Raw genomic sequence first — 26,336 nt, forward strand, 5'->3', positions numbered from 1 at the left:
ACGACTACCAAAAACTGCTCCGCCACAGACTACACTCCAAGCTTACTACACTCCTAGACATCTGCTGTCACCACCACGACCAGCCCTTTCAATACCCCTGAAGAAAAAAATAAAACAACCGGAAGATCATGTAAAGCACGCCCACAGCATTTCGAAGACAAATTTTAACCGTAGATTTATTCCTTGATTAGGCGTCTTATTTTCGCTTTTGTTTTATTATTTTTTTTGTTGTTGCTTCTTAACTTTTTCACCCTTTTTCGTGTTCTCTCCCCTTTTTTTACGAGTTTGCAGCAGCGTCTTATCTCCCCTAGCAGCCGACCTGCAAAGTGATGCTGATCCGTGCATTGCAAACCTCCTCATCCTAGTCACCTTATCTTGAGCGCAGACTGAAAACTTCCGCCCAGGCAGCAGCTAAGAGCACAGCCACTGATAACATTTTAAGATAAGAGAGATGGAAAGAGAGGGCAAATACAAAGTTTCAAGCATACAAAATCTAGGACACATTTTTGGTGAATCAAGTTCCCCCCCAAAAAATGACTAAAAAGTATGGGTGTGCGAATGCCGAATAGCAACTTTCAAATCGAATATCGAATCGAATGTGGGAAAACAAGCTGAATATTGAATCGAATACTGAACATCAATTTTTATTTTTACAGGCCTCGATTCTACCTAGGTTTTGTACAAAACCAGAAGCTACTTCGCATGTTTGGAAGACATGACGTTTAACTCGGAGAACACACTTTTTAACTCACATTGGCAGTACTCCAGGAATCCGGAGCGGGCGCGATACACATTTGAAAGAACAAAAAAAAAAAAGCACTTTCACTTTAGTTGCTGTACTGCAATCATAGGTAACAACTATATACAGTGCCTCGTAACTCAGAAGTGAGCACTTTGCAGGCATGAACAATAAGGATGCAAAAACCTGGCACAACCACAATCATGGACCAGGGTGAGGCACGTCGGAAGCACATCGGCACCATGAAGCGCAAATCATACGTAGCGGAATGAAAGCTCACACTGCAGTCGCCGTGGACAAGCCTGCACTATCTACTGTGGTCTAAAATACAAGTAAACACGCAGTAACCATACACCAACTGCATTAAAAACAGCCAGAACTGCCTTTTCTTTTAAATTAACAGAAGAGCTATCAAAATGGCAGCGGACTTTACCGGAAGGTGCCCTAACATGTAAACAACCAGTAGCAGAATTCAAAATGGCAGCCACAGTCGACGGCGACGGCTCGAAATTAAGATCTTATTGATGCAATCGCAGATTACTCCATGCAGCGGGATAAAATTTACAGCCTCTGCAAGATGCAGTTGCTGAAAGCGCAATTTAGATGAAACTTGCTGAGCAGACGGTATAGCAGCAGTGTTAGTGTGCGCCGACGTCTCTCGCTTTTGCAGAGCCAGGGGACATTCACAAACTCCACTCCACATTTGAAAAATGGAATAGTAGATATTTGATTCATAAATCGAATTATTCGCGGAGGTAATATTCAATTCGTATTCGAATATTCGATTATTCGCACACCCCTACTAAAAAGCGAAGGCGTTCAACTACTGAAAACTTCAAATATTTGTGAATCGTTCTTGCCACTAAATTCTATTCACAGTACAGTTTGACCTCTCGAAGTTTTTGAACATTTAAAATTCACGAATAAGCAATAAAAATTGGCTCAGCCAATGACATGCAAAAACTTTCAAACTTCCCCCACACAGCAGGCCCCTTTGGGTTGGCTTTATCGCAAGACGCCGAAGCAATGCGGGAAACACGCGTTAGCCTTGCACAAAACAAGTGCATGATAACTGGTGCATGCTATCCGAAGGGAACCGCTAGCTGTTTGAAGTTTACAAGCCGAAAAGAGGTTTACTGCCAATGTGGTGTCACGAGTGATCAGCCGAGTGTTACCCCTTCTCAGTTCACCGTACCTGCCACTAGCACACCCAGCCTCCTTTATGCCCCTGAAAAGACTGGAGTCAGTCAAATACACTTCCCCTATTCACAGCAGCATGCTGAGGAACCTGCTTTTCCTCCTTGCCAAATCTCTCATTTTTTTTTTCCATCCTTTACTTTTAATTCTTGGTACCATTTCCACATCAAGCACTCTTATCAAGAGTGCTTTGTTATCAAGCAAACTGACTAAGTTCTTTTTTTTGTACCTGTTTTATAAACTCTAACACAGTAGAGCAAAGCTGTTCATTTTTTGCAATTTAATTCGCAGTCCCAAATTTCATACTCCCATACCCCTACAGGCACCTCCCCAGGGAACCAGAAGATACCAGAAAGGGCTAATCAGAACCACAAGTGGCACAGTTTGACCACATTGCATGAAAAACCTTCCAGCAGTGTGGCAACTCCTGAGAATGCCAACACCTCACAACGATGCTGAGCGTTTAGCATCAAACAAAAGGGGGTGAGGAAATTGCAGGATCCCCACGCCCCCCGACCTTGAGCCAGATTTTATTTCACTCACGTAAACACACATCCCTTGCAAACAGCCGCGTTGATCACCACACTGCCTCACTGCCTTTGTTCTTCTACTCCTCAGACATAAAGGGATAGCAGGCATAAAATGGGAAAACAATAAAGTATAGATATAGCGTGTCACCTTTTTATCCAGGGTATCACATTCCACAGCAAAATCAGGAACAGAAGCACACCTGCTGCGGCAAAGAGTGCTGCAAAAAGAAAGCAAACATATACATTTTTTTCTAAAATATATCCAAGCTCAAGCTTCACTGGTTACCCAACTGCCCATATATTTGAATGACCTCAAGTGCATAAAATCCTTTTTTGTCGGCATGTCAGGAACTGGTGAGAGCCAGCCTATAGGGTTTCTTTGAGTGTACCAATGATAAGATCAATGCGCAGCATTCCTTTACTAATCGTTCCTACATCTCGAAATTTCAGGACTTTTGTACTTTCGTAATATCTCGTATCATATTATACACCTTAAAGGCCAACCGCACTCAAATTTTTGACTACGTAAAAACAATGCCACCTAATAGTAGTACGCACAAAAAGAGTGCGAAATACAAAATACTACGTTTCAAACATGAACGCGCGCGACGCAAACGGCTCACGACATTGGCGTTTTCGGAACCGAAACTAAATATAAAAGGCGGCCATTATCGGCAGCCGGATGTGACATACGTGAAGGAATGGAAGCGGTCGAGATAGAACCAGCGGCCGCTCAGAGCCGCCTTCAAATGCGCATGGTAGCATCGCGTTTCGCACTGTTATTTACACCCACGAACTCCCACTAATGTTTGCCCAGGATAATGGAGTTAGGCGCAATTATGACATCGCGTTGGTATAAATCGAAATGAAGTACACCGCACGAAAGTTATTTTTCCATCAGAATAACTGCCGTTGTATTAATCCTTGGCATTTTGAGTAAAATAGCGGGCCGTGATTTACAAAGCTACTTGCTCGTACAATATCGAAAAGCAGCTTTGATTAGCCGGTGCCTCGGCTGTCACATCGCTCTCTTTGAAGGGAACAAACCACACGCAGGCGGAGATCAATCACTATTTTTACTATACATTACGTGCAAACAGCTTCGTGAATATCAGCCCAAGATTTTTCACCTTGCTCTACATCAAGAATCGAAATATAGAAGGGATCTGAAACTATAAGCCAGCTTCCACAGCTGAATGATGCCCTAAAACGCGAAAAAAGTTACCTATCTGCCGCTGTTTTCTACTTTAAACACAGGCATGTGCTCTTGAAAACATTCTACTTTCAAGTAAACTAAATGTAGCGCTCTACATAAGTAAATACTTCATTTGGGAATTGAAAAAAGAAATCAAGTTTGTTTAGGAGAGGAGCAGTTTCGTTAGCTTTCGCACTTCACGAAGATGATGACTGATATTTATGCGGATGTATTTGTTACCACGAGCAAGAGCGATTTTGGTTCACTTTGTGAGCGAGGCAAAACTCGCAGAAATGACTACACCTGCGTGTACAACAACTCTAGTTAGGTGGAAAAATTTTGGACAAGTTAACGGATGGAGGTGGTGTTGGCCAAGCCCAAATATTGCAAATATTGGACGCGGAAGTGCATGAGGTCAAGAAGTTATAAAAAATCCTTTTTTCCTGTGATAGATGCAACAGTAATGACAAACGTAAGCCAATTGTGCGTGTTGCGCTATTTTTTCAGCAGAAATATCCTTTTCAAGTAAAAAAAATTTTGCTAACTCCAGAACGTTCGGAAGCACGGGAATTGTAGGTAGACTTCTAATCTCTTTTATTGCACTGAAAAAAAGGAAGATTTTGCTACATATGTGGTTAGTTTTAAGCATGTGATGGCGACGGCGATACAGCGCGGTGGTGTAGCAGATAACCCAGGGCAAACGTGTCCCTTCGCCCGGCAGAGCGTCGTGCAAGTCGCCAGAGAAGTGCGAGCTTCACGGGACAGGTTCCCTAACCTCCATCACAGGCCGCTTGAAACTTGTTTCGGCGACTCTCCTCCAGGTGCAAACATCGTCTGCACGGAACTACTTTGAACGATGGCACCTAGTGTGCTCTGCGCTTACGAAGCTTAGGATTTCGCCATGGTGATTTTAAAAGCATAGACTACCAAATTTGGACAAAAAAAAATTTGAGTTCAGTTGGCCTTTAAGGTGTTAAAAAAAACCTCAGAAATTGCTAAACGAATAATTCTCAAATGCATCGTTAAAAAAAAAAAAAAACCTTTTGCTCGAAACCTTGAAGGTTCAATTTTTCCATTGAAGACTTTTTTCCTGCTTTGTTTCCCTTGCTTACTCAGTTGTGGAGCCTGACCTTGAAATATATTCCACGATAAGTTAAGGATCCCCAAAGCTACCAAGTGTCTTTCCCCATGTTCTCAAAATGTGCACATTGACACCGTTCAAGAGGAGCACTACTTTAGGCACAAGTGGAAGTTGGCTTTACTAATAAGCACCAACAAAGTGAACAGTAAATGCCTCACCATCGCCTCAATACAGGAGGCGATGGCCTCACGCACTTGTGCAACCAACAGGAAAATTGAAAATGAAATGCGCGGTGACGTAATCGTTTTGAATGTTTTTGTGTACGTCAATTATTTGGCCATGAAAAGATCACTCGGTAATAATTAACAACAAACTAACACCCAGCATCACTGGTCCTTTCCCCCTCTCTTGTCCCTCCTGTTTCTCGTGAAGCTATGTCAACTAACATATGTACCTTCCTTTTTTTAAATAAACACCTTGTCTTTCCAAATGACTCATGTTCAACACAAGTACGGGCTCCAGTACTCCAGAAACCTCAGGGAAGTACACTGCAACCTCTTTGAAGAGGCACTACCCTATATTTCAGAGCAACGTTACTAGTAACGTTGTTTCAGAGTGCGTTCTAGTACCATGCGGATCAAGAGGGCACTGACTGGTATAAGCCTTTTGCGGAAATACACACAAAAAACAGCCATTCAAGAAAAAGTCTGAGCCAAAGGCAAAGTGTGGTGGACCACAAGAACTTGCACCGAGTTTGTCGTATGGAACCGATTATTCGCTTCAGAAAAACCAGAACTGGCTGCAGGAAGGCTTTTTTTAGCACAGAACACAGAGGTGACACGGAACTCTGAACAGGTAAAAACCCATTTGTTTTGCACTAACTAATCATGACAAGTGAATGAAGCTCTAAGCAGTACTGTTAGAGTCACCTTAGTTGCTGATTGTCGCCTAATTTTTGCTGGGAAAGTTTCGATGAAACGAGAGTTTCAGCCATTTTCTGCTACACATTCCCGATACAGCTGGCTTACCGCAAGGTAAGCCAGCTATATCGTGATTCGTGTCCTATATTGTATTCTGTATCGTATCCGATTCCTATCCAATATCATGATCCTATATTGTATTCTGTGCATTTTCCCAGAGCGTAAGCTGGGAAAATGCGCAGAACCCTAGCCATACAAAGCTTCGCTTTAATGAGTGCTCAAACGATTCTCCACTGGTAACTCGCTGGAGTGTGAGGGAGCGGTGTACGCAGCCTAGTAATAATGAAGTAGAACGCCGCAGGTAAATGCGAGAGTAACTAAATGTCGCTGCTGAGAAATTTGCAATAACTTAACACAGAGCAGAGCTGATTGCGCAGCATCGCACTGCACACTCACGGTTGTCCACATTGGTCGGCTCTTCGGCCACCTGCCAGCCACAGTGGCCCCCGGGGGAGACGTGCAGTAGGTAGGAGCCTTGTTCCCCCAAATACTTGCGGTAACTGCGAACGCACAGGGTGCACCCAGCTGCTTGCACACAAGAAGAACAAAGCGTGGCACAAAAAAGGGCCACACATGCGGCAGGAGGCTGCGGCCAAAAGCAATTGTGGTAGATCTACACACAAGAATGACTCCCCGGTTAGTGGAACTTTTTAATACGAACGGCAGGCACCCAAGCCACTGCATGAGGGGCACAAAGAACAAGATGCGGCATCATTCTGGTTCAGGAAGTGAATAAGTGGCGGTGCCATTTCATGGTTAGGCAGAAAGAAAGAAGTGTCTCGCAAAAGGAAGAAAGAAAGAAAGAAAGGAACTGCGAATGAAAGAAAGAAAGAAAGAAAGAAAGAAAGAAAGGAAGGAAGCGATACAACAGTGGAAAAGGAACAAGGGCACCACTGAAGTACAGATGACATGCCAGGAGGTGGAAGCGGGCTTGAGCCTTTTGCAGCAGCTTTGGAGCAGTGAAAGGGTACTTTTGCAGCAGCTTTCAAAGCACCAGAAGGTGAATTTTGGAGCCTGTTTGGGGAGCAGACTTTTAGGGTCACACACCATTTATTTGCAGTTTTTCATTTGTGGTAAGCAGAAAAAAAAAAAAAAACATTCATATGGCTTTTACTCAACATTCATTTAACTCTTTCGGGACCGCCGGAAAAAGTGATGAAAAAGGGAGGTCTCGGTACAAATTTTTTTATTACATAAAGCAAAGCCACCATCCTGCCTTAGCATATACCAAAATGCAGCTAATTATATGTTCTTTGACATACAATACCAAATTTTACTTCAACACTGACGATAGAACCATGAAAAAATCTTAAAGTAAGAACTTCGTAAAAAAACTACAGAAAAAGATAGAAAAAAGCGTAAATATAAAAATATTAAAAAAGAATAAAATTATTTCAGGATATACAAAATCCAGCACAATGATTTGTTTCTTCATCGCGAAAGTTTGATGCGGCTAGCTGTAAGTGGTTTTTTTATTTGTGTGTGATCTCTTTGGCACTAGGGCCATGGCTACGTCGTTGCCCAGGTACAGAAAACTTGATCCGTTTCTGCACTGGTGGCAGGAGATCACCACCATAGGTAGTTAACACCCTAGCGAACAAATATAAACCAGCCAGAACATATTTCGAGCGCACATGCCTACTCCAGAGCCAATTGAAACCGAAACCAACACCCACATTTGAGCGCGATTTGATGTTCCAGGCTGATCGACACCCGAATCCTCACTCGAGCTGAAATCCGATCTCTAAAGCCGCATTCCGACTCTTCACTGCCACTCTCATCGTTAAAATCCACAGTAGAAGGCGAAGATATGCCAGACGAGACGAGGCGGATTTCTTATCGCGCTCACGCGAGTATGACGCCATGTTTGTTTACATTCGAAACCACTGCCCGTCAGAATAAAATATCTGATGCGTTGCCGCCTGGTGATAAAAAAAGAAACTTCACAAAAGAGAAAACTCCAGTTTTCAAACTATCTTCTAGATGTCGCTAGGTGTTCCATCGAGCGAAAATTTGTATTCTGCAGGCTCGCGAAGCCATTGATCATATGCGATCGATGGCCTATGGAGCGGTCCCGAAAGAGTTAATAACCAGCAGACCACTTTTTCAACAAGTTAGAAGAATACACATTCCCAGAATTAAAGCATCATAGCTGACAGACCAATCAACAAGAAAAAACTAAAGATAAGCGAAACCTTAAACAGCTGCACCTATTTAGACTTCAGACAAGTGAAGAATAACACCATTACGGCCATGAGAAACAACCAAGAGAACATCAGAGCTAGGCGAAATGGTCTGTATTGCACCTAAGATAGAAAGCTTACCTTCATTCTACATCTAATAAGGCTATAGACATGAAAACAACGCGAGAGAGAAAGAAATTAAGAGGAAAAGAAACCAAGACAAAACTAGAGATAATCTGAACTAAACCTGACTAGATTCCAGAGAAAGTACAGGTAACTAAAGGTTCACGTTCTCAAAACAAAAAAAAATATCCTAGTGTATTATTCCCATTATTGACCAAGTAACATACATACATGCTTCTAAGCAAAAATACTGTGCAAGTGCGTCGCATTTATCCACATGACGAACGGAGCGTACCAGAAAGAGAGAGAGAGGGGGGGGGGTGGGGGAGGGGGAGGGGAAGAAATTATTGCTTGTAAATGCATGGCATCAGCATTACATTTTTATGATCACGTACCCATAAGATGTTCTATTGTCCCATTTAGGTTCTGAAAGTGGTTGTTAAAGCTGGTCAGGATAAAAGAAATGAGACAGGAGGCCGCCATTCTGAGCAGCTGCAACTTTCTCTTTTTTTTACTTCAACTTCCTTTTCCACATTCACCTATCCCCAAAGTGGAAGCCCAATCCGACGAACAATTTTTCCAACAATGGTGATCAGTAAAACCATTTCCTCGGTTATTCACTGCCAATTTTCGTGTTCAGCCCTGAGCTCTTCGCCTGCCTCCATGCACTTCTTGGGGAACTGTGTGCTGGTCCCAAAATGCTACTCTGGCCATTGAAAAGGGTTCTGTTTTACTGCATTAGTGTAGCATTAATTGTCGCTAAGAGCAAAAAGCTTTCCAGTTTCCACCCCCAGGCAGGCCATTCAAAAAATGCAGCCTGAAATCGAGACGCTTTTTAACTGCCACATGGTGCCAGCACATACTGCGCCTGAAAAAGCATTGTGTGCAGACTATTTATTTTTCTATGAAGCCCTCTTGGAACATGTATCTAGAACACCAATGCCAAAGGCATTTTTTTTTTGCCATTTGTATTTTTGATTGTTCAGTTTTTCTTAAGTCTGCGTAAGAATCTGGAATTAAAGAATTTCAGTGAACATCCTTTATTAAATAACTTTTAACCCCTATTCACATTTTAGTGTGCTTCATTCAGTATACGCTAAACCGTTACTTGCAATGACAAAATATTGTTCTCTTAGGTGGCATGAAAAACTGAAAATTTTATGAAGAAAACAATTCCCATGGCAGATTCAGGCAAAGTCGGTAATCAGGTCTCCTGGTATCTCTGGCAAAAAAAAAAATTTAAGACAAGTACGCAAAACCAAAAACATGCTCGCCAATCCACCCTGTGAAGGTGGTTGGAAAGCGAAGCTGTAAACGGCACCCTCAACGGTTACCCATGCGACGTCACTTGAATTCACACACGTGGCTCTACAAAGAGTGAAACCAGAGACTAGTGAAATGCACTTAACCACACCCTATTACTTCAAAGAGATATTCTTCGCTAAGGTTAAATCAATGCGTGATCCATGAATAGTGGTTGGCTGAGTTGGATTAGTGAAGCACATGAGTGGAAACTTTTTTTATAAAATTAAAGGAAGCTCAAACACGGTGTTAGACGATCTCGCTTCTCTTCCTCCGCCTTTGCTGCCGCCGCCGGAGGTGACGAGATCGGTGGCCGAGACGGAGGAGAAGTGAGATCCCACGCGTTGGTGTGAGCTTCCTTTATTTTTTACGAACTCCTACCGCATGCGCAAGGCGCGCACATGGCTGCTACACGTGCCGTGGGCGGAGCGAACAGCGGCGCGAGAGGTCGCGTGACGCTATCACGTAGCATTCAGCGACAGCGCAAGCGGCAAACCCACAGATGTGCTCAGTGACTGCACCGTCTGTCTCCCAAGTCTCCGCGGGGGCTTGTGGCTCAATTGGTAAGACAACAGCCTCTTGCTCCGTTTCTCTATTAGTTCCAGGCTCCATTCCTGGCGATTCCCCCCCCCTTGAAAATGCAAAGAGCATTTCTAGCAAAAAATCATAATTTCTGGGTTCATCCCTGACTGGATTATTAGATTCTAGCTAGAATCGACAGCTTCTAAGTACAAAAATTCTTAGTCTAGCTAGAGAGAATTATTTCCAGCTTGGGGTTTTTTTTTTCTAGCTGGAACAACGAATGCTAGCTGGAAGTAAATCTCATTTCACCTAGAAATGAACCAGAAACTGAATTCCTAGCTAGAAATTCTGCTATTTTTAGCTAGAGGAAATTTCTGGTTTAATAATCCAGCTAAAAAAAAAAACATATTTTCACCTGGGTAACTTCTTTTATTTGTTCACGGGAGTTTTCTGTCGACACCAACGGTCACTAACGAACCCTTGAGGGGGTAGAGGCAAAAAGTTGGGCTTTAAAGGAGCCATGAAGAGAAAATACAACTTCGTTTAATTTGAAAGAACTAGGATTCAGTATCTCACTCAGTTCCATTGGAGCCACAAAAGATGTTTTTCAATGAAAAAAAAAGCAAGAAGTATTTAAAAACTTTCAAATTTTGTGCCACAGTGGCGTGTTATGAGCAAGAATAACGTCATACGGGCCAACAATAAAACATAATTTTCAGTGCGTTAACTGCACGTTAGCATTCAAGTAATGTGGTCAAATGGAACTAGAGGCCCCATTACAGATGTCCAGTCATGTGTAGTCACGACAGGTCACTTAGGCGGCCGCCAACCGCACAAACAAGGTTCCGTGACGTCATAGAAAAGTTGCGGGAAATTGGCTAGGGGGTTGCGACTGCTTCACACGTTTTCTTTAATATCTCGGTTATTTGTTCGAAGATTGCAATGATATTGGTATCATTTTTCTCGGGACTAAGCGGTCTTTCTAATAAAGCCAACTTGTATTTTGTCTTCATGGCTCCTTTAAAAGATGACGCCCGGCCAGGCGTGGTCGACACGTACGTGCAGTTGGGCAGCACAATGCCATGCCGGCGCAGTTCCAGTGTCATCTCGTGGATGGTGCTCAGGGCCACGCTGAGGTTCTTCCCTTTGTGCGCCCGGCCAACCAACTGCAGGGCACACTGCACGCACAACAGAAGCACAGCGAGCACCCAGTGAGGAAGAGAATGGGTGCAGATATTCCAAGAACTAGCTACTGATGTTTCTCTTCTATGCACACAGACTCTTTAAAGGTAACTTCACCGCTGTACACAAATGCATAGCTGGCAAGACACTTCACCAAGGGCAGTGCTCGCTTGAATTCTGCTTTACTGCGATACTCAAATGAATTGCTAGTGCACCATGCCACAATTTGTTTTGCACTTATTTCTTATATATTACAATGGTACCAATCATCTAGATTTACCATAATATTACGATTTCATGTGCTAATCTGACCAATTATGCATTACCAAGGCGCTGGACTGGGCTAGTTGGCACATGTTTGAGTGGAATAAAAACCAGCGGAAAACACAGGACACAGAAGAAAACGACGGGACGGGACGGGACAAGCTGGCACTACTGAGTAGTGCCAGCTTGTCCCGTCGTTTTCTTCTGTGTCCTGTGTTTTCCGCTGGTTTTTATTCCACTCAATTATGCATTCATTTTGCAGATATAAGGCATCACACTTTTTCAGTGGGGTACTCGCCAAGGAATGCTTACACGTTCAAAATAACTCAGCCTTCCAAAAAAGGCTTGCTGTCAGAATCATTGGCTGTTCATTTAAACTCATATTCTTTTTCAAGTTCATAGAAATTTTACTTTTTCTTTTTGGCTGCCCACCAAGTTTTCAGTTTTAAGAACACGTCATTCCCCTTACGGCTTTCCCTTTTGCTGTGCAGCGATCTCACCTAAGACCCTCTCGAAAGGTCTGCAGCCTGCAGTGAAAATTTGATTTGAATGTCTCTATCACAGCGTTGAATAAGCAAATAAACGGTGAAACCACTAATGGGCTTTTTTATCCTATGCCTCAAAGACAGTCACATGACAGTCACATGCACTCAAAACAAATTCAGGACAACCCTGACCCCCTATACCTCGAATCAAACATTGGGAATTAATGCTATGCTCCAACTTTCTCACAGATTTGCCCCAGAGAGCAAAACTTGCGACCCCTATGTCTCCCCAATCCTGGAAGCCAGACATTCTGGCTTGTAATGGAATGGAATGGAAAGAAACGGAACTTGTTGGCCAACAAGTGGCCAACAAACTGCCCCTGACAGTACTTTCTGGCACACCTTGTTGCCCCTGTTAGAAAGGACAATATTTTGATTGAGCATGCACCCTCGATCGGATTTGCTTTTTTTTTTCAATTTGTCTTCTCATTGGAAATGAAGACCACGACGGCAGCAGAAAACCGTCAGCTAGGACGCTCACTAGAAACTCCCTCAAAATCAAAGGTCACCAAGGCCACTTTCTAGTTAACCTTCAAAAGAGCACGAAGTTCCACCACACCCAGCCCTAATCTGCGAACTGTGCCGACGTTCCTGTTGCAGAGGCCTCCTAAAACGGCTTCTAGAGCCCACCCTTCACCCTTGCATTTTCAATGGTCATCTTCACATGACGTAAGCAGCACACATTTTGTTCACAAAAAATGTGTGCCATTTAACTGGGTGGAAATGCTTCCAACTCTCGTAATACTACGCCTGCAGCAGTAGGCGCAGGATTGAGCACTTTGTTGCCACTCAGGAAGCATGAATAATGTTTTGGAGCCGCTTTGTAGCCTCAAAAATGGGAACTTCAGAGCGGTGCAGTGATATTTTGGGGCAGGTTTCTCAGGGCCAACCTTTGTTAGGGTGGGAGGCCAGTGAAATGTTTTTTTTTTCTAAAAACACAAGCCTTTGTTGTACATGATTTTTTCCTCACGACAACTCACCCAATCATCTGAAGTACAAAAGAGTTAATTTGTCTTCGTAATTTTTGCCAAAAAATTGGTCAAAATTGCTAGCAACACTGGTAATATTAAGCAATTGAAATGCTAAAAAAAGAAAACCCTTGGCAATTATCTAACTACACCACCAGTGCGCCCTGGTGCACCATGGTGCATCCTGGTGCAGCTTATCGAGGATGCTATAAGGTTTGTTCTCTCAATACGAGGGTTGGGGTTAACTCCCAAAATAATGATGAAGGAAACAACTTTTTAAGGTTTCAGAATGTTTGGGGATACCGGAAACATAAAAACAAAAAGTAGCTTTTTTGTACAAAAAAAAAAAAAAAAGGCCTTTGAAAGTGGCCTCCCACTTTATCCTCGATTTACCAGTCCTGGACGGTCCGCGGGCAGTCCGAGGACTGCCTTCAGACCGGAAGTCCCATAGGAGTACATGGGAAAATCGAGTGCCGGATTGCGTCTCGGGTAGTCCGCGGCCGATCCGGGACTGATAATCGAGGAGGCCCTATAATAGCGACTTAATTTTGATATGCTCGAAATACTAGAACACAAACACAAAATTTAAAAAGCAATTAAAAAGCCTATGTTCCCATTATTAAAATATCACACCTGAGCAAAAATTATGACCTCTATAGCCAGACTTCGGTCATACGAGAAAGAAAATTGGCCAAATATCTGCTTTCTGCACTGCAACGTCAAAATATTGCATTTTAACCACCCTATTCCAACGCAAGGCCTCCTCTGTCTCCTTCCTACGCCGCCTGCCTTTCACTCCTTCAATTCGCCTTCCTTGCATTCTTCTGATTTCATACCTGTACTGCCGCCGACACAAATCTACTTTCCCCTCCTTTCCCCTTCTCCTCCCTTTGATCCAACCCTCCTACACACCCCTCCTCTAGTGCTCTGCTCCAATTCCTCGCTTCCTCTCCACATTTCCTTCCTCTTCCCTCTCTCTCCAACTTACTCTACTACTACCATTTCCCTTCTGGCCATTATCTCCTTCACATTACCGTCTTCCCCCGTCATTCTGCTCCTCTTTATCTTCCCTTTGTGCTACACTCCAGTTCCCCTCACCCTCTTGCCTCTTACTCCGCCTGATCCTCTATCCTCTTCCGCGACTCTCATTTACTTTCCCCTTCCCCCCTTCTCCCTCTCCTTACTTTCCCTCCACCTCCCATTCCCCTCAGCATTCCCTCCCCTCCTCTTTTCCCCGACACCATCCGCTATCCTTTTTTTCATCCTGCTCTCCCTTTCTTCCCTTTCCTCACTTCCTCCCTTACCCCTTTCGCTACACTCCCCTCCTTCCCGCCTCCAATCGCATCCCCATCACCAATTCTTCTTCTCCCCTACCCCTCATTACCCACCACTCCAGAACCCTCTCTCCCCCTCGCATTCACCATTAGAGTTTATTTAGCATAGCGAGTAGCGTACGCTACGCTAGCAGCGGCGGGTACCGGGACCCGACTGCGCATGCGCGCGCGGGCACGGCGTGGCGGGCCGCCCGACTAGCCCGACCCCGGAAAGAACGCGCTCATAAGCAGTCGGGTCCCAGAGCTGCTTACGAATCTCCATCGATTTCTCTCTTTTCCTGCCGCCCTCCCTGCATGCTTACGTACGCGATCTTTGGTTCCCCCATCTCTTTTAAATGCAGAGCATTTCTTAGCCTCGCCTCTTCCTGCGTCGGACGGCGTCCACAGCTCCGCGTCCGCAGCAGGTGCGCCTCTCCTGCTTCCCTCCTCTCTCTCAACAGCAGCTGGCGCGCGCATGCGTCGTAGCATAGCCTAAGTATAAAGGAGGCTATGGTTCGACGTACATTTTCAGAACGCGGTCGCCGCAACTGCCAGTAGCCGCCTGCCAACGCAACGGCCGAATTCGACGAGTGTTCTGCATCTTCGTACGAAAGGGCCTGACCGCAATACAACGACAAATGAGTAAAACAACAACGCGCGAACTCATCTGCATCGAAATCGCCACGGGAAAAGGTTGCAAGAGGGGACTGTACATAACGAACGTCTACAGACTACGGCCAAAAGTTCCAGACCATTCTGAGAGCGACGAACAATCTCGCCAGAGGAGCCGCACCGATGATGGTGGGAGGCGACTTCAACGCACCGCACCAGACGTGGGGCTACAGCAGACACGGCCAAGGGTAGATACCTTATGAACGAGGCAACGGAGCAAGGGTATACACCCCAATCATGGACCACAAACAGCCCACGAGAATGGCCCCCACGTCGACCCAACGGGACTCCACACCGGACCTGACCTTCGTCAAAAACGGGGGAGAAGTCCCGTGGCGCAACACCGGGGAAGACCTGGGGAGCGCCCACTTCATACTGGAGATCGAGCTGAAGAACGATGGGGGACGCGCAATCGAACACAAATGGACCGACTGGGACGCCTTCCGTCTGCAGAGAAGAAATGGCCCGGGACAGTTGGACATCCGGGGACGCAGGAGCCCCGAACGAAAAGCTGGACCGAGAGATCACGACGCCCGAGGTAACGCAAGCCATACGAGAGCTGAACACCAGATCGGCGGCGGATCCAGACGGGATCTCGAACAAGGCCCTGAGGAATCTCGACGACTCAGATAATATTTGTCCTCCGTCGGACTGACGCTCTCGGCCGAGAAGTCCTGTTTTGTTCTTTTCCCTGGGAACAGGCGACGGTCCACTCGTGTTAATTTAACCTTGGGCAGCCTGTCTATGCGTCAAGCCACTCACGAGCGGTTCCTTGGTGTCACCCTGGACAGCAGACTGTATTGGCGACGGGCAGTCGACATGACTGTTTCGGCTCTGCTTCCCCGTGTGAACATTTTGAGGAAGATTGCTGGAGCTAAGTGGGGGAATCACCCGGCGTCGATGATTAGGCTGCACTCAGCTCTGATTGTGAGTCGCATTCTTTATCACTTGCCTCTGATCTCCCCCTCAGAATCCCAGTATGAGCGCCTCGAAGCGTTGCATAGGAAAGGGCTGAGGATAGCAATAGGAGCTCCTCAGGGAGCGGCAAACGAGAAGGTAATACGGGAGAGCCAGTCTGCTACACTCCGCTTGATGGCGTCACAGAGGGTACTGACGCAGGTAATGCGTCTTGGGTAAACCAGCGCTGGAAGAGCAATAATACGGCGGCTTCGATCAAGGACGGCCTCTCATGCGCACACTGCTCTTAACACTGAGAATATTGTGTCATCAGTGGCCGGGGAAACTTCCCATCTCAATGCCGCCATGGTCTTACGAGAGCCTGCAGTGTCAGCTACATGTCCCTCACATGAGAGTCAATTGCGAAACAAGCCAGTGGAAGCAGCCAGATTTTTGGTTCTTGAACATTTCGAGAACACTTATCCCAATCACCTTCAAATTTTTACGGATGGCTCAATCGATCCGTACAGAGGGGTTAGTGCAGCGGCGTATATCATTCCTGATGCCCAGGTTTCCTGGGCAGCACGCCTGGATCATGTGGTGTCCTCCACCGAATCCGAGTGCATTGCCATCGCGGCTGCTTTGAGAAAACTTAAGTCGTATAAGCCGCAAGAAGTTGTAATTCTGACTGACTCAAAAGCAGCACTAGAACTTTTGCAGCGTGGGATCCCCACGAAAAAGGACTGCCAGCGTTCCTTACGGCTTGAGCAAGAACTTAGCAGCAAGGGTTTCAATGTGCGGTTTCAATGGATTCCATCCCATGTTGGCGTCAAGGGCAATGAGACCGCTGATCAGATTGCATGGAGTGCGCTGCAATTTGCACCGACAGTTAAAGTTTCCCCCAATCACTGGAACGACTTCAGGCGAACAGTGGCCGAACATTTCAAGTCTTTGGAAAATCCCTATCACCAGCCTTGCGTCACAAAGGGGCTTACAAGATCGGAGGCAACATTGCTGCACCGCATCTGAACGGGCTCAGCTAAGACCACAGCATGCCTATTCAAGGTGGGCCTCGCGCGATCGCCTCTGTGTTCGTCATGTGCAGTGATAGGGGATGTACACCACTACGTAATGTGTTGCCCAGAGCATGTCGAGCGGACTGCAATGCTCTCAGCGATTCGAAAGCTGGCAGCCCCAGACAGCACTCTGGACCACATCGTCTTTCCAAGGGGACATTGGATGCTGCGAAGAGACGTGTCACGCCTTCTCCTGAGCTTCCTTGAGGAGACGGAGCTGGCAAACTTGTGGTAAAAGGACACTACCTTTGGCTAATTAGGAGGAGCTTGGGCGGAGCAATTGCCGGCATATCCAGCCAGGCTAACGCCGCCTGATCCCACAACCACCACCACCATCAGATACAAACACTGACGAACTACTACAAGTGCTGGCAGAGCGGCAAACCACCGATACAGTTGAAAACGGCAAGAACGGTGCTCATCCCGAAACAGGGCAATCCACCGAGCATTGAAAACCTGCGACCCATCTCGCTGACATCGTGCGTGGGGAAAGTCCTCGAGCACGTGCTGGCGAACAGGTGGCAGGACTACCTCGAAGAGGGGCTGTACCCGGACTCGATGACCGAATTCCGAAAAGGATTAAGCACCCAAGATGCCATGCTGCAATTAAAACAAGAGATCATCGAAAACGAAACGAGACAGTAAAGTGAATCTAAGCAAGGCTTGGGTTTGGGCTAGTTGGCTATTTGAAATTTTTGAGGTTTAAATGATAGCGAAAAGGGGCGACACGTGCGTTAGTCAGCCCTCTGTTACTTTGCTACAGAAGGAACGCGACTACTTAGACGGAGCATGTCGGAGATAGCAGCATCAAAATGTTTCCCTCAGTGCTGTGTGCAATGATCATTTTTCACCGGTTTTCTTATCCTGTCCTTTTCCTTTTCTTTCTTTTTTTGATTGATTGATCGCTAAAGTGTGACGTCGCCTGTGTTTTCGTATATATTGCAGAACGCAATAAAATACGCCCAGTTGCTAGTCAGCGCTTGTACTGTCTCCTTTACGTTCTCGTCCCCGTCCTTGCGCTCTTTCTTCAAACGACAGTAAAGTGATACTGGCACTGGACATACAGAGCGCCTTTGACCGAGTAAACCACTCGGCCATACCGGCGCAAGTGTCGAGACTCAATATGGGAGAGCGGATCCAAGCTACAAGTACATTGAAGACTTCCTGACGGGCCGCAAGATCGAGCTACATGCGGGAGAAATTGAAATACCAGAACAAGACGCGAGCGGCGTGGGAACCCCCCAGGGGTCGGTAATCTCGCCGCTACTCTTCAACATCGCAAAGATCCGCGTGGCCGCAGCGGTGGCGGAAGTCAAGGGCGTCCGACACACCATCTATGCGGACATTACTCTATGGACGGCCGGTGGTACGGACGCGGGCATCGACAGAAGAATGCAGAAGGCCCCTTTCAGATAAGATGGAACAAAGCATGGCTGGTCGACCTCTTCAATTCGCTTGAAATTTTTTTACCTCATTCCCGCATGTATGTAATGTGCGGATTCACAAATATTTTCGGCGGAAAAAATTTTGGCCGACTGAAAAAAAAAAATTTGGAACCCACCCACGTGAACCCCGGCCGCTACCTTGCCCATGCGCCGCGGCCAAGTTTGGCGACGTCTATCAAAAAATATATTAATCAGGCGGGAATGGTAATTTTTATGCGTAATCTACACCTGGTGTACAATTTGCCCCCAAAATATCGTTGGCTAGAAAAACATATTTTCTGTAATAAATGTCCAAATCATGCTCAGAGCGCATTTTGTTCTGTACTTTGCGGGTGAGTATTATCGTAAGTAATAGAGCTAGAGCGTTCAAATTTGAGTGAGGGCTGCTCCTGGCAAGCACTAATAATGGCCGTAAATATGGTGTCTGTGCACAGTATACGGTTAAAAAGTAATTGGCGCACAAGTGTGAAGAAAAAACTAAAACATTCCGAGTTCAGAGGCTTATTAAAAAAAAAACACTTCTTCGATTTTGCTGAAATTCTCCCCAGATGTTAACCGCTGAATGTACTTCAATGATCAGTAAAAACATGTTGCATCATTTTGTTCCTGACGCGCCTACAGCGCGAGAAAAAAGCCAGGCCTTCACAAGATCCTGAGACACGAAACAGTGAGAGCAACTTCCAGTGAATGTGCAGAAATTTGATAATTTTTTCGTACCAAAGGCAAACGATTACTTATTGATAGTATGACAGAGAATTCAGAAGCGAAAGTGAAATTTTTATGTGAATTTTGGAACGAAAATAAACAATCTGCGCACCGCTAAACGTGTACACTTCGAAGAAAAAACAGAGGAACTCCAGATTCACGCGCATTTAAAAAAAACGCTTCTTCCAGTTTTATGAAGCTTTCCACAGATATTTTCCTCCTTATTTACTTGCGTGACCCATTAAAAAAACTCGCATCATTTTGATCACTGAAAAGCGAAAGAGCCTTGTCAAGCATGCTCGTCACAAGGAGCTGAGACATAAAACGACGATTGTGACTTTCTGCAGATTTCCTTTATTTATTTTGTAGAAAGGGCAGAATATCTTCTGAGATAAGGAGAATAGAATAGCCAAGTGACATTAACGAAGTCAACGTTTGACATGACAGCGTTCCATCGGCACCCCATTAATACCGTGCAGCTACTAGCTGTTTATTTACACGTTGCTTGCTGCATCAATGTTCACAGTTTCCTCAAAGGGGCACAAACAGTCCGCGCTGCGTATAGTTCGCATATATTTAAACGCCACACGTGCCAGGACTGTATGCCGGGAAAGGCACGCACTGTTCGCCATTCTTCCTTTGTTGTTTCGCGATAGCTGGAAACTTCGTTCCCCTCGAGGTATATGAAGTGAACGCCCTTGATCTTCTCAGACAACACAGTTACCATGTCTTTTGCCGTTTGAATCGCATTTCTTAGTGGTTCTCTTAGGTTGTAAAGTGTCGCCTGGTGTTTGACGATTCCCCCAACTCCATCGCAGGCATTTTTTCCGTGCCCTGTTGCGGAGAATATCCATTGCGTTTCAGGCACGTCGCTCTTTCGCAACTCATGAAGCTGGTACCTGTTTTTAAAGTGACTGGCAGCTCCGTCACTCAAATAAGTCACCTTGGAGTAGAGTGGGAGATTGTCGTCTACCCACAGCCCGATTTTTTCTAAAGCCAAGCAGGCATGCGCAGAGTCATGGCAGACGTCATCGCTTGCAACCACAAAACTATGACTGTTTTTTCGGGTCGTCACCACACAAGTGAAAATCGATACTTGGGTTTTATGCCAGTGGTAGCTTTGTACCTCGTCGGGAAGGATGACAGTCCAATTTTCGGCAAAATCAAAGTGAAACGAAACACCACGCTTCCTCGCTGTTCGCATTTCTTTTCATTGTGGATGGCAGCTCCCTGGGTGTTTCGGATGTGATTGTGCAGGATCCATGTATCCAGTGATAGTCGGAGTCCCCTCAGGAATGCTGAAGGGTCAAGGGTCTTCTTCACAAGGTCGCCGGACTCCCACGTGGCAACGACAATGTCTTCTTCTTCGGGGATATTTAGTGTTTCGAGCGTCAGGGACTCTCCTTTCGGGCACTTGTCGCACTCCCCTAAGAAGCAGTGGTCTGATGCCGGAGTGCAGAGGAATGCAGCGATCAATCCACTGGCATCTATTTTTGAGTTGCTATCGTTTTCCACAGCGGCAACATAGAGTTCGTAGTTGGCGCAGTAGACGCAGACACACACTTCTTGCTGAGGACTACATTTGACCCAACGAGGCCGCAACGACTAAAACTTTGTTAGCCCAATGCTTGAGTCAGGATTTCGTTCCTTGTAAATGCGGAACGCTTCTCGAATTGATCGTGTCATGAAGCGTTTCGTGACAATAGTTTTTTCTCCATCACTTCTTTGTCCACTGGGAAGCTACCGAGTGACTGGAGGATGGCTCTGATTGTTCCTGTTTTTAAAAAAGGTGACCGGTCCAGCTTTCAAAATTACCGTCCGAAATCTTTAACGTCTCAATGCTGCAAGATCATTGAACATATTATTTCCAAACAGATTTTTGAATTTCTAGACGAAAATGCCGTACTAACAAATTTTCAACATGGTTTTAGAAAAGGTTATTCCACGGTAACACAATTGGTGACAATAATTCATTCGTTTGCAGCGTGTCTTGACAACAATGGCCAAATTGATGCTATATTTTTAGATTTCAAAAAAGCTTTCGACAAGGTACCACATGACAAATTAATAGCAAAACTTAAAAACATTCACATTCCGGATATTTTTGTTTCTTAGATTGCAGCCTACCTATCCAACCGCCAACAGCTTGTAAAAATTAACGAAGAACAATCTCGGCGTCTTCCTGTCACCTCTGGGGTTCCACAATGTAGTGTTTTGGGACCATTGCTTTTTCTGTTGTATATTAACGATTTAGTAACTGTTGTTGACCCTACTGTTCACATTAGATTGTTCGCTGACGACTGTGTTTTGTTTCGGGAAGTCATAAGTACTAATGATCAGAACGAACTCGAGAAAAACATTGAAAACGTGCGTAAGTGGTGTGTAGAATGGGGAATGGAATTAAATTTGGAAAAAAGTGTATATCTTTGTGTAACAAGAAAGAAAAACCCCAGTGAACACGTGTATAAATTAGGATCGTCTTCACTCACACAGGTTGACAGCTATAAGTACCTCGGCGTTACATTAACAAGCAACTTATCATGGAACTTGCACATAGATAATATTTGCTCGTCTGCCTTCCGGAAATTATGCTTCCTAAGATATAAGCTCAGAAATTCCCCTCCAAACGTTAAGCTTCTTAGTTATTTTTCTTTCGTTAGGCCGAAGCTGGAGTATGCGAGTATCGTGTGGGACCCCCATACTAAACAAAACATTAAGAAACTTGAAAGGATTCAGCGGAAGGCCATTCGGTTTGTTTATTCTAGGTTTTCGCGAACGGACTCCCCCACAGACCTAATGCTAGCTAATAATATTCCTTCCCTTCAGGATCGTAGAAAGAAGTCCCGCCTTGATTTTCTGTCTCTTTTATATAATCGCAAACTTGCCCTTGATCCAACCCCTTTTCTTTCTCCATTAAACACAAGACCGACAAGACATCACCAACCAAATGCACTAACTCCGTACTTCGCGAGAACGGACACGTTCAAATTTTCGTTTTTTCCACGCACCATTTCAGACTGGAACCAGATAACCGAATGAAGTACTTGCGATACTGAGTAACTGTGCATTGTTTTTTGTACCATGCCCTCCTGCTTGGACCTAAGTGTGGTCCGCAGTATGTATTAAATAAATAAACCGAGATGACGTCTTTCTTATTCGGACTTTGTCTGGAACACTCCAGCTCATCTTTCGTGAAGTATTCACATGCCGTGGATATGCAGTCCTGACTCACCCTTTGCCTCGTGTACGGGTCCGGCTGATACCATACGCCGTGCTTTTCCCTCAACTTCCGGGACTTGTTGATCAGGTACACAGAAGCTTCCGCAATGATCTTTTGTACTTCGTTCCTCTCGAGGGATGACGGCAGCAACGCGAGCAGCTGGCAATGCTCCCTGCAGGATGTAGCAGTTACAAAAGCTTGTCGAAAGTTGTGGTTGAACTCGGCGCAGGTGAAGCACTTTTTCTCTGTTGAGCCAGATGCAGTCTGCGCGTTATATGCGGCGTCCAGGCTCGAGCGCACTTTTTTGGTCACAGCTTGCTCCAATTCCCTTTGCTTTCGTTTGGCATAAGCTGGTCTGTCCCGTTTTCTCACTGCACTTGGCGGTTTCAGTGGAGACACTTCAGGAAGAAGTACGCCAAGGTTTAGGTGCTCCACAGCTTCCTCGGCAGTCACAAAAATGTCGGCGTCAGGCTCAGACGTTTGCAGAGAAATTTCTTTAGTAAACTGCATGAAGCAGTGCTGACAAAAGTAATCATCTTCACTCTTATTTCCTGAAGTTGTCCGGGCCCAAAAGGCGTTTCAGGGCACTGATGTCCAGGTCTTTAACACTGCGAAAGTTTCGTTTCTGCGGTATCCTCCGTCGATGCTTGTCGAGATAGTCCGCACAATGCACTCGATGAAAGCTAGTCTTTGCAGCCATTGAGCAGGGAAATAACGAACCAGATTAAACACAAAAGAGACTGAGTAACAAGCTAAATATATACAAAAAGAATAATAAAATCAGAATACTTAAAAGGAATAATAAAAAGTGATAAAATGAAGATTAAAATGCGACCGTCGTCAAATAGCGGGGAGGCAGCGCAAGGCACTCTCCCAGTGTGACAGAACTGAAAACTTGTAACCGTTCCAACCCATGCAGCCCCTTTTCTTCCAGTCCCCTCTTTCGCTATTTCTGTCAGCCAAGTCCCCACCCCCGCATACGGTTGAAAAAGCCCAAAAAATACTCGACTCAAACAAAAAAAATGAAGATCCCACATGTGTCGTCCCGGACCCCACCGGGCTCAAGGGCGTTTGCCTTCCTGTTTGGTCGCTAATTCGGTAATTGAACCAGTGTGTCCGGAGAAGGACCGAAGAGGGGCGCGCTACCTGGAGACGTTACCCGCGCCGGGGTCGTGTGTGGCCGATGTCCGTTTTTAATACTTGCCATGTGTGCTGCCGACCGGACGGGCTTCCGTTGAACCTTTGATTTCAGGCGAACGAAAGTTGCGTCCAGGCGAGTTAAAAAACAAGACTGCGTGCACCTTGTCAAATAGCTGATCTTATGAACCAAATATACCGCATCACGGCAGCAGTGCGCACAAAAAAAAAGGGCATTGATAATGTAAGACAAAGAGTGACCGCGGTAGGGGAAATCTAGAGGAAGCTATAAAAATAGACCCGAAGACCTTCAAATTGCGCGTTTTACAGCCATACATTGCAGCGGTTTCGCAACCGCACGACTGTATCCGCGCTGTGCTTAGAATGACGCACGATATTTCTAGGGCTCACGCAAGTAAATTAGGAGGAAAATATCTGTGGAAAGCTTCATAAAACTCGAAAAAGCGTTTTTTTTTTTAATGCGCGTGAATCTGGAGTTCCTCCGTTTTTTCTTCGAAGAGTACACGTTTAGAGGTGCGCAGATTGTTTATTTTCGTTCCAAAATTCACATAAAAATTTCTGTTTCGCTTCTGAATTCTCTAATACTATCAATAAGTAATCGTTTGCCTTTGGTACAAAAAAATTATTAAATTTCTGCACATTCACTGGAAGTTGCTCTCACTGTTTCGTGTCTCAGGATCTTGTGAAGGCCTGGCCGACCAGGCTTTTTTCTCGCGCTGTAGGCGCGTCAGGAACAAAATGATGCAACATGTTTTTATTGATCATTGAAGTACATTCACCGGTTAACATCTGGGGAGAATTTCAGCAAAATCGAAGAAGTGTTTTTTTTTTTTTTTAATAAGCCTCTGAACTCTGAGTGTTCTGGTTTTTTCTGCACACTTGTGCGCCAATTACTTTTTAACCGTGGTGTGTGCACAGACACGATATTTACAGCCCTTATTTGCGCTTGCCAGGAGCAGCCCTCACTCAAATTTGAACGCTCTAGCTCTATTACTTACGATAATACTGGCCCGCAAAGTACAGAACAAATGCGCTCTGAGCAAGATTTGGACATTTATTACAAAAAATATATGTTTTTCTAGCTAACGATATTTTGGGGGCAAATTGTACACCAGGCGCAGATTACGTATAAAAATTACCATTCCCGCCTGATTAATATATTTTTGATAGACGTCGCCAAACTTGGCCGCGGCGCATGGGCAGGTAGCGGCCGGAGTTCACGTGGGTGGGTTCCAAATTTTTTTTCAGTCGGCCAAAATTTTTTCCGCCGGACATATTTGTGAATCCGCACATTACATACATGCGGGAATGAGGTAAAAAAATTTCAAGCGAATTGAAGAGGTCGACCAGCCATGCTTTGTTCCATCTTATCTGAAAGGGGCCAGAAGGCGATCACGGCCATCGAGAACAGCCACGAAGGGACGGGCTTACAGTGCTCACCGGCCAAGTCAGAGCTCCTGACGTACTCCCCCCGCAAGCCGTGCAAACAACCACCGCCTCCGAGAGAATGTGACCGCCTAGAACTAATCACAAAGACGGGCCAACGAATCCCCGAAGTGCAGGAGATCAGTGTGTTGGACATACTCATCAATGGCAAAGGCAACAAGGAGAACCTCATGAGAAAGCTGGCAGCCAAGGCGGCAAGCACGATGCTACAGATACAGCGAGTGTCAACCAAGAAGACGGGCATGCGTGAGGAGGGGTTGTCCAGACTGGTGCAGTCCTTCGCAGTCAGCCACGTCGCCTACACGGCCGCGTACCACAAGTGGACGCAGACCAAAAAGGCCAAAATGGACATAATGATACGAAGGATGCACAATCGAGCGCTGGGCTTGATCGAGTCAACGAGTACAAGAAGACTGCTGCAACTATAGGCACCCACAACACGGTAGACGAGCTTATCGAGGCGCAACTGGAGGCGCAGCGAAAGCGGCTATCGTCAACCACGACAGGCAGAACCATTCTCGAGACACTGGGTCAAGGACACCGAACCTCGGGAAGGCAACTGCAAGAACTCGACGCAGAAACGTGCGCAAACATACGCGTCAGCCCCATACCGAAGAACGTATGCCCAGAATACCATTGAGAAAGGTGGAGGGCATCGACACGTCGGACTACGGCCAAGGCAGATACGTCGCGGTCACGATCATTCGTAAGAACGGGAAGAATAGCCACGGCAGCGAGCGCAGCTGCGAGAACGCCACGGAGGCCGAGGAAATCGCCATAGCGCTGGCAATGACCGAAGCGACTCCCAAGAAGCCATCCGAAACCTGGCGAAAGGACGCGTAAGCAGCAAAGCCATCAAGATCATCAAGAAGTCGGGTACCCGAGAAGACCGTAGGCTGGAATTCAGGTGGATTCCGGCGCACGCGGGCGAATGCTTGTCGCACGCACCGAACCACAACGAGACGGCCCACAGGGAGGCGCGCGCACTAACACACCGCGCCCCCAGAGTGGAAAGCCGCCCCGAGTGGATGGTGGACAGAGACCAAAGACAGGGCCCGAGGCTACGGCGAAGCACTAAAGAACGAGCGACTGTCCAGAAGAGAATACCCCCCGGGAAGAGGCGACGATTCTCAGAAGGCTACAGACGGCGTCGGTCACGTCACCGGCGGCACTACAACGCATGTACCCAGAGGAGTACACAAGCAGCCTATGCGAGATATGCAAAAGGGGACCGGCCAGCCGGCGGCACATCATATGGTACTGCGCCACCGACGCAGAAGGCGCCAGCTTCGGAGAGTACCCGGCACAACTACAGGAAGCCATCGAATCGAGAGGCAAGACGAAGCAAGAGTGGGCCATCCAGCGGGTCTTCACCGCACTCGAAAAGCCCGGACTCCGGAAAGGGGCCTGCACCTATTGCGACGACGGGCCGCGTCGGGACGGGGGTCCTAACAAACCCCCCGCCTACTGCAGGATCGATGTGAATAAAATATTTTCCAGTCCAGTCCAGTTCAACTACGGCGCGCGCTCATGGCACCGACTCGCTGCACCTCCTGCGTAGCAGGTGCAGCAGTTCTCTGCACCGCGGCTGCA

General features: G+C 46.1%; 1 protein-coding gene and 1 pseudogene across 2 annotated transcripts in view; both read right to left on the reverse strand.

Moving 5' to 3' along the window:
- The window catches only part of Hgsnat (Heparan-alpha-glucosaminide N-acetyltransferase), a 131,440-nt gene that overhangs the window by 52,270 nt on the left and 52,834 nt on the right, over positions 1-26,336 (reverse strand). For both annotated transcript variants that reach the window (XM_077707527.1, XM_077707520.1), the window contains exons 2-4: positions 10,912-11,030; positions 6,119-6,222; positions 2,615-2,684 (exon numbers count right to left, since the gene is read on the reverse strand). In XM_077707527.1, the coding sequence (XP_077563653.1) occupies positions 2,615-2,684; positions 6,119-6,222; positions 10,912-11,030 (293 nt within the window). The remainder of the gene's footprint in view (positions 1-2,614; positions 2,685-6,118; positions 6,223-10,911; positions 11,031-26,336) is intronic.
- Positions 19,440-23,118, reverse strand: LOC144174206 (uncharacterized; annotated as a pseudogene).

Source organism: Haemaphysalis longicornis, unplaced genomic scaffold (genome assembly GCF_048455015.1).
Source record: "Haemaphysalis longicornis isolate Haplotype H1 unplaced genomic scaffold, Haemaphysalis longicornis Haplotype H1 scaffold_1, whole genome shotgun sequence".
NCBI lineage: Eukaryota > Metazoa > Arthropoda > Arachnida > Ixodida > Ixodidae > Haemaphysalis > Haemaphysalis longicornis.